At 28.9% G+C, this 8,262-nt stretch overlaps 1 protein-coding gene across 2 annotated transcripts; it reads left to right on the plus strand.

Annotated features, from left to right (window-relative positions):
• The first annotated feature begins 221 nt into the window (after positions 1–221).
• On the plus strand, positions 222–5,493 carry LOC117170251 (apolipoprotein D-like). Of its 2 annotated transcripts, none has more exons than XM_033356886.1 (5): positions 222–350; positions 3,911–4,209; positions 4,485–4,615; positions 4,862–5,026; positions 5,175–5,491. In XM_033356886.1, the coding sequence occupies exons 2-5, from the start codon at positions 3,919–3,921 to the stop codon at positions 5,320–5,322; spliced, it is 735 nt and encodes a 244-aa protein (XP_033212777.1). In that variant the 5' UTR covers positions 222–350; positions 3,911–3,918; the 3' UTR covers positions 5,323–5,491. The 2 variants fall into 2 exon arrangements, with proteins under 2 accessions (XP_033212777.1, XP_033212778.1); XM_033356887.1 differs by lacking the exon at positions 222–350 and adding an exon at positions 3,624–3,765 and having other exon boundaries at positions 5,175–5,493.
• Positions 5,494–8,262: the final 2,769 nt, after the last annotated feature.

Here is an 8,262-nt window from a genome sequence, read left to right on the forward strand (position 1 = left end):
GAATACTTAGGTTTTTTTCCATAAAATTTACATAAAAAATAAAACTGCTCATTTCCTGATAATATACGCATAATAAAAAAAATTATAAATTTACAGTACAAGTCGTGAGATTGATTATTTTTAAAAGTTCTGCGACGAAATTCTGTTTATTGTTGCAATAAAACCTAATGTGCAATAAAAATGTTTACCGCAAAAAAAAGTATGAATAATACCAATAATTTTCAACTCTAGTTCAACCCTACTAAAGTGTTTCATTATTATTTTTATTAGTTTTTTACTATATAACACGTATTTTTTCAGTTTCTGATCAAAAGCAGCACGTAAGAGAAGAATACTCCCAAATCTAGAAGGTGCGTTTTTTAATATTGTAAATTATAAGAAATTTTACTATATTGACGAGACTTTTGTATGATGCATAATAAAAAATACTGTATACAGAAGCATACATTTAAAAAAATCATATATACATATAATCCTTATCTTTTTCACAGAAAATCGAATTTGTATTTACAAACTTTCAAATCTCCTTTCATCAGTATCCTCGATTAAATTTCTTTCATTCTATTGGTAAATTGAACAATATTAACATTTATTAAAATGAGGAATGGTATAATCATAAAAAGAAAAGCTTTTACTAAACAAAAGTAAGCCCAAATATATTACGACATTAGGGAAATACCAGCAGAAATTTTATATGCTTCAATAAAGGTATTTCATTATTAAAAAAATAGGTAAATATATAAACAAAGAGATTTTCAACTAAAAAGAGACATTTTAAATCCATCAAGATAATTTATCTCCCAAAAAGATTAATTGTAACTAAAATTATGAATCTTCAATTACAAAAAATCATTTGGTAGGGAAACATTTTAAACATTAATTTCCGTTTTCCAAAAAAGAAAATTTTTTTATTTTGAAGTTTATTTTTTCCACTTAAAATACAGCGAGTCGTACAAAAACATTAGTAATTACAAAGTATCTCTTTCTTAGATGTTTAACTTCTCTTAGTTTAATTTTTTCATAGCTTGTGTCGTTTGTCCCCAAATTAAATTTTTTAATTTCCATTTTTTCATCTCGTGCGTTCCTTCGCTGAAATTGTTCATTTTTTTATATTTTTTTCTGAATTTTAAAGATTCCATAACTGTTTATTTTATTTTGCATTGTTAATTATTTCGCATATTTGTTTTACTCTCAAATCACTCTTGTTATGTTAGCGTTATCGGGAATTTAAAGCTTTCTTATTGATAATTTTTGCAATTTTTTATAGTCATAACTTCTTTGATTAGGAAATTTTCTAAAAATACGTTCCGATTTATTTGACTTTAAAGAACACTAATATCGGCATTTTATTTCTATTTTTTGATTTGTTAGTTCTTTTTATAACTTATTTATTTTCTATTATAGAAATTTTGTTGTGAATTTTTTGTTGATTATTTGTGAAAATCACGTATAAACTCTATTTCTTTACAATTTTCAAATTTTTAAATTATTGTTTTTATAAATTTTTTCAGTGGAATTTTTATGTTTATTATTTGTTAAGATTAAATATATTTATTTTTTATAACCTATTTATTTATTTTCTTCGAAAAAATTATTTTATTAGATTTTCGAAAAACTATTTGTAAAGATCTTGTGCAAGCGGTATTTTTTTCAATTTATAATTAAAAAAAAATATATATATATTTATTTTTAAATTTTAAATGCATTCATTTTATTTACGTTTATTTTTTGTAAAAATTTTTTACCATACATTGCCCGTCAACGATTATTGCCTCTAAGCGAAATTGGTCGAAATAAGTTTTATATCTCTGTTGAAAATTCATGTATTTAAAAAAATCCAACGAGGTTTTAATGTTTAATCCAATAACTTTCAAATGCGATTAGTTTTGTCAAAAAAATGTAAATTGAGTATTAATAGTAAAAAACAATATTTTTTTCGTTCTTTTGCTCCACAAAAAAGTGTGTAATTTTTTAAGGAACTTAAGGATTTACAAAAATCAAAATATAAGGATGCATTTTTGTGTTTTCTTTAAAATGAGCGCGAAACTACATTTTTTATTGAGTCGATTCAAAGTTATGAATTAAAAATAAGTTTTTTTAACGCTGAAAATTTCGGAATTCATGCATTATACTGAAAAATATGAACAGAAAAAATGTTTCTTTTTATATGCAGAATAAGTACTTGTGATGAAAAAATAATTTTGGGAACGAAACTTTTATTTTTATTTTTTATCATGTTTTTGAAATTAATATTTTAAAAGTTCAGCGAAAAAATTTCTTCCATAATTTCGAAAATCCTTGCGGTATTCATTTTTTACATCGTCTCAGATTATTTACAAGATTTTACCAAAAAATTACTCACCTAAACTTATAGAATAAATAGGCTGAACTTTGGTTAGTTTATAGTGATTGTTTTTATTTTTGAACCTAGACGCAACTATCTGAGATATCCCATATGTCAAATACATATTTACGTAAGATAGATTTTACCTTTCGGCAGATAAACGGGATGCAGTGTTTTTATCCAACTCAAAGATAAAAGGGGGAGGGTAGGTAAGGCCGGTTTTTGGCCTAATTTATTTTTGGACCAAAAAATCTGAAAAAATCATGGTAGTATCTTATCAGTATCCCAAGTCGATTGCACGCTAAACGGACTACCCTCCACCCCCCAGCCACCCCCAACACCCCTACAAATATAGGATACACCACTAACCACCAACTGTATTTTCGAGAGATTTGACACTCTTAAACATGTATTCTGAGGTCAGCTCGGGTTTACTATGGTTTTCGGGATTGCCGAATACAAATCTGTCGTCCTTTGACTTTTATCGCGTCAGGCTCAAGGTCATTGGAATGTCAAATCGAGAGAAAACGGTAAAAAAATCCAAAAAAATATGTTACAGGTTTTTGGAGTCGCTAATTACGAATCTGGCATCCGTTGAACTCTATCGCTTCAGGTTCAAGGTCATTTGAAGGTCATTTGAAGGTCAAATCGAGAAAAAACGGTAAAAAAATTTTTCAAAAATATGTTATAGGTTTTTGGGACCGCTAATTATGAACCTGGTGTCCGCTGACCTTTATCGCGTCAGGTTCAAGGTCATTTGAAAGTCAAATCGATAAAAAACGCTGAAAAAATAAATGAAATATGTTATAGGTTTTCGCGGTCGTTGATTACGAATCTGCCATCCATTGACCTCTGTCGCATCAGGATCAAGGTTTTCTCTCGATTTAACCTTCCCATGACCTTGAACCTGACGCGATAAAGGTCAGCGGACACCAGGTTCGTAATCAGCGACCCCAAAAACCTATAACATATTTTTAAAAAAATTTTACCGGTTTTTTTCTCGATTTGACCTTCAAATGACCTTCAAATGACCTTGATCCTGACGCGATAAAAGTCAAAGGACGTCAGATTTGTATTCGGCGACCCCAAAAACCATAGTAAACCCGAGCTAACCTCAGAATACATATTTAAGAGTGTCAAATCTCTCGAAAATACAGTTGGTGGGTAGTGGTGTTTCCCATATTTGTAGGGAGGTGGAGGTAACTGGGGGGTGGAGGGTAGTCCGTTTAGCGTGCAATCGACTCGGGATACTTATAAGATACTACCATGATTTTTTCAGATTTTTTGGTCCAAAAATAAATTAGGCCAAAAACCGGCCTTACCGACCCTCCCCTTTGATTCCTGGGGTTTACTGTGAGGAGAATTCGTCTTAAAAGCGGGACCTCGAGTTTCAATACTACATTGAACAATCCACTTTTCCGGTGATTCCTATTACAGTTTTTTTTCTTAAGAGTATCAGCTTATGGTCTAGATTTTTTAACAAGAAGATTAAGTTTCAAGAAAAAATCAAATTATTTATTTATTATGTATTCATTGTTTACCAATTTGTGAAAAAATGATGCACAGGTGAAAAAATGATTCAACTGGGATTCTTCCTTCTACTCTGGGCTAGAGCTTTCGCATATCCTGCACTTACGCCCACGCCTGCGCCTGCTACTACGGCTACGCCTGCACTTTCGGCTCCTTCTACGGCTCCGGCTACAACTGCGCCTACTTCTATGACTACCGCTACACCTTCGACCGTTGCTTCGCCTTCGAGTATACCTACGCCTAGTGCTACGTTTACGTCTACGTCTACGTATACGTCTTTGTCTCGTGAAGCTTGCTCAAATGTGCCAATCGTGCAGGATTTCGATCTGGACAAAGTAAATATGAATCAAAATTATGGAGAAGTTGACGGAAATGAGTTTGTCTCAAATATAATTCAAAAATGGTATCTAAATTTGCAATGACATTTTTAGTGTTTTAAAAATTATTGGCGAATGAAAAGAAAGCGTCCATTTTAATATATATTTTTAATTTAGAATCAAGATTTCAGTCAAATCTCCACACCTAATTGCTATCTTTGAAAAAACAAAAACTTTCGCCAAATCCATTTAAAAAATTTTTAATTTGTAAATAATATAGTTTTTCTATGTAGTTCCAGGGACGTTGGTTCATACTAGGGAAATACGCTATTGTTACTAATGCGTTAATAAAATGCATCACTGCATACTGGTCGCTGAACGACGAAGGTACATTAGATGCCGAAATCGCCCTAATAGACGTGATGTAAGAAAAATAGTATTTCATAACTTAAATGGGAGAGATAGAGAGTTTGAAAGAATCATGTTTTAATTGGAAGTAAATAACATTATTATAAAAAATAATATTTGTAATCTATGGTTATCTCAAACAATATGTTTTTATGAATTGATGCACACCATATCTTGAATGCAGAATCCAAATCTTGATAAATATTGACTATTAGCTGATATATGATTTCAATCAAATTTGATCACTTTTTATAAATTTCAGATACAACGTAGCACTAAATTATAGCGGTGTTGCGACATTTACTGGAACTGAAGGAAGATATACGGTAGAATACGATAGTGTAGATTATGGAGAACATCGGATTGTATACACAGACTATGAGCATATTGCCATCAAATTGTCTTGCGCGGATGTATCAATTGACGGGTAAGATATGGAATAATTTTTAATTTCATAGAATAATGGGTAATATTAGGAAACAGTGATAAAAATGTCGTATTCATTTGTTGTTCTTTCTTACGACCATAAAGTTTTTACAAGCCACAAAAAACTAAAAGTGTTCATATTTTTTCAGAGAAAATAATCTTCTTATTTTGGGAAGAGAGCAACAGATAGATAAAGATTCTTTCGTGGATGCTTTGCAATTTATTATAGATCACCAGCTCAACAATGTGCCACTGGTTATAGAAGATTGGTCAGAATGTCCAGATTTGACCTGCTGATAAATTTTTCATTTAATTCTTGCCTTTATGAAATTTGCATTAACAAAGAATTAATAAAAAAGATCTATTTAAACATTTTTAATCGAAAACAAAATTAAAATTCAATATGCTTAATTGAGTAATCACATGTAATATCTTTACTTAACAGTAAATATTTTATTTTATCCTTGACGTTTGCTGTATTATTTTTCCCCTTCTGCGCTTTTCACCAAATGTCCAACGTATAAGGAATCGTTTGTGAATTTAAATTTCTACCAGTCAAACGGCAGGCAAGCAGGGCACAACTCGTATAATGTGACAGTGGTCCAAATTCGAAATCAGGCAGGAAAAATCAGGAGATCGAGGATCCATCGAAAAGGCAAAATATTTTAGTTATAAAGTAATAAATTTTGATTTTTGAAGATTGCAGATAATAAATTTAAAATCCTTTTTGAGCATTTGGAAATATTTTAAAAGTTTAAACAGTCGTATCAACATTTCTGGAAAGAATAAAAATATTTCTTTTTAATTTATTTTTGAGAGCATATTTTTAAATATTAATGAAATTTCGAAAATAGAATCTGGAATATCTGAGGTCGATTTTCTGAATTTTGCAGGATTTTCAAACAAATGTAAGAAATAATGGGGCATTCGAATAAATTATAATGAAAAATTTTCGATAAAATTTCACGTAAACTTGAAATTTATTCTTTAATATTGAATCTTTCAAATCAAATAAAATATCGTTAGAATCATCATAATTCGCCGATTTCGAATATTCTATCAATGACTCGCCAAAAGCTAAATTTAAAAAAGTTTAATTCCGCATTTTGAGGCTCATCAGGTACAAACGAATGTGCCGTCCAAGACGAGTTTTTTCAGAATAAAATATTCTATTTTTTATTTCATTAATTCCTTATATTTTATTTATTTATTTTCTTTGTATATATTATTTTATGAGAATTTTTATAGTTTTTTGTAAAAAAATATTGCAAACAAACGCATATTCAGTTGAAATTATTAATTTTTATTCAAGAAAAAGTGAATTTTTAGCTAAAAAATAAAAAATTTTTAACAGAAACGGAATTGCTCAAATTTTTCAAAAGGAGAAGTTAAATGTTAAACGAAACATAGAGCAGTGCAATTTTTTGTGACGAAGATTAATTTTCAAAACAAAAAAATAAATTATTTTCAAGACGAATTTTTAACTAAAATAATTCATCTTTAACCAAACGAATACAATTTTAACCCAATAGTTGAAAGTTCTGTAAAAATAAAAGAAATAAATAATTAAAGTGAATAGATCAATTTTCAACCAAACACATAAATTGTCACTCAAGAAATTTAAATGTCTATGAAAAAATGTCGGTCACAAATGGAATACCTGAATTTACAGTCAAAAAAATTAATTTCAAAAAGGAAGAAAAAGTAATTTTCAATGAAAGCGATTAATTCTATACAAAAAAAATTTTAACAAAATAAACGAATTTAACAAATGTTTAAAGGAATGTGCCGCCTAATCGTTAATTTGTCTACCCAAAAAGAATGATTTAGATTATTGCATATGAATTTCCCAGCAACTTTTGAATTTTTATCAAAATTTTCAACCTATCATGAAAAAGTTCAATTTTCAGTTAAAAACATAATTTAATGCCCTGTATATTGCATATGTTTCCCGTTTTCTTTTTTAGAAAAAAAGTGGGCATGAATGCATTTCTAAAAAAAAAAATAAACAAGCATAACTTAATTGTTTGTACTAAGTTTTTGTTTTCAAAATTAATATTGTAATGTAAATCAATAATTCAAAAATTGTTTATCGTAAAAATACCATCTAAGCTTTTATTTACCAATAAAGTAGCTTGTACTCATATCGCAATTGTAAATTAAGGTATCTACGAATGTATGCTTATTTCTTGATTAAGGCAATTGTGCAAACAGTCGGAAATCTGACTAAAATAGTCCTTCGATGATTTTAAGATTTAAAATATTATAACTAATGCCATTAAAAATAAAAAACATTATTTTTGATGAAAAAATTTTAAATCCACACAAAGAAACATTAATTTTAACAATTTTTTTGCAATTAACTTTTTTTTATCGTCGCTTCTCACCAATTTCTGAAAAGTGATTGCATTTTAATAATTGACAGCTTGTTTTTTGCGGGAAAACATTCTGTACAACTCTAATGTTTTTAATTTTTAAAATCACTCAATTATCTTAAATTGTTATGATTTGTTTAAAAAATGCTTTATTACGAAACATTTTCTGACGATTTCAGCCATAGAAAAATTTCCTTTTAAAATTGAAATCAGTAGAGTTGTAGCGAATTTTTTCCGTTAAAAAATAAGCCTTTATTTATTGAAATGCAATCGTTTTTCAAAAAATGGCAAGAAGCGACGTTGAAACAAATTTCAACTGCAAGAAACGTGATGAATATTAATTTTTTTTGGGGTGAATTTTAACATTTTGTATTAAAAACATGCATTTTATTCAAAATGACATCAGTTATAATATTTTGATTCTCAAAATCACAGAGAAACTATTTTTTTCAGATACCTGACTTTGGCATGACAGCTACCGTAAATAAAATTTTACAATATAGGTATTAAATTTTTCTCAGTTTCAGCATGCACATAAATTTTACGTTTTTCTTTCTCTTTTAAAATAAAAATAAAATGTTACTATGAAAATAAATAATATGACTGAAATTCAACCGAGTTTTTTTTCAAAGGGCATTTATTGCGCGCGTAGCGGGCACAATATTCGATTAAAGTAAACACTCAATATTACTTATTTTCATCAATCTTTTAAGACCATGTGATGAGTGGGTCACGTGACCAGTTTCCTACCTTACCGCCACTTTTTCTATTTTTCAACTTATATTCACATGAAACGCCACATCTAGTTGGAAATTTGGGATATTAAAAAGAAGCACTATGAATGGTGGGTCTGGTCCTAAAT

The sequence above is a fragment of the Belonocnema kinseyi genome, chromosome 3 (genome assembly GCF_010883055.1).
Source record: "Belonocnema kinseyi isolate 2016_QV_RU_SX_M_011 chromosome 3, B_treatae_v1, whole genome shotgun sequence".
Classification (NCBI taxonomy): domain Eukaryota; kingdom Metazoa; phylum Arthropoda; class Insecta; order Hymenoptera; family Cynipidae; genus Belonocnema; species Belonocnema kinseyi.

What these genes read in the sequence shown, in the direction of transcription:
- LOC117170251 (XM_033356886.1), top strand. Translation starts at nt 3,919, where the DNA reads ATGATTCAACTGGGATTCTTCCTTCTACTCTGGGCTAGAGCTTTCGCA. An exon ending in AGGATTTCGATCTGGACAAA is followed by an intron (nt 4,210 to 4,484) that starts GTAAATATGAAT and finishes TTTTCTATGTAG; the next exon opens with TTCCAGGGACGTTGGTTCAT. An exon ending in GCGGATGTATCAATTGACGG is followed by an intron (nt 5,027 to 5,174) that starts GTAAGATATGGA and finishes ATATTTTTTCAG; the next exon opens with AGAAAATAATCTTCTTATTT.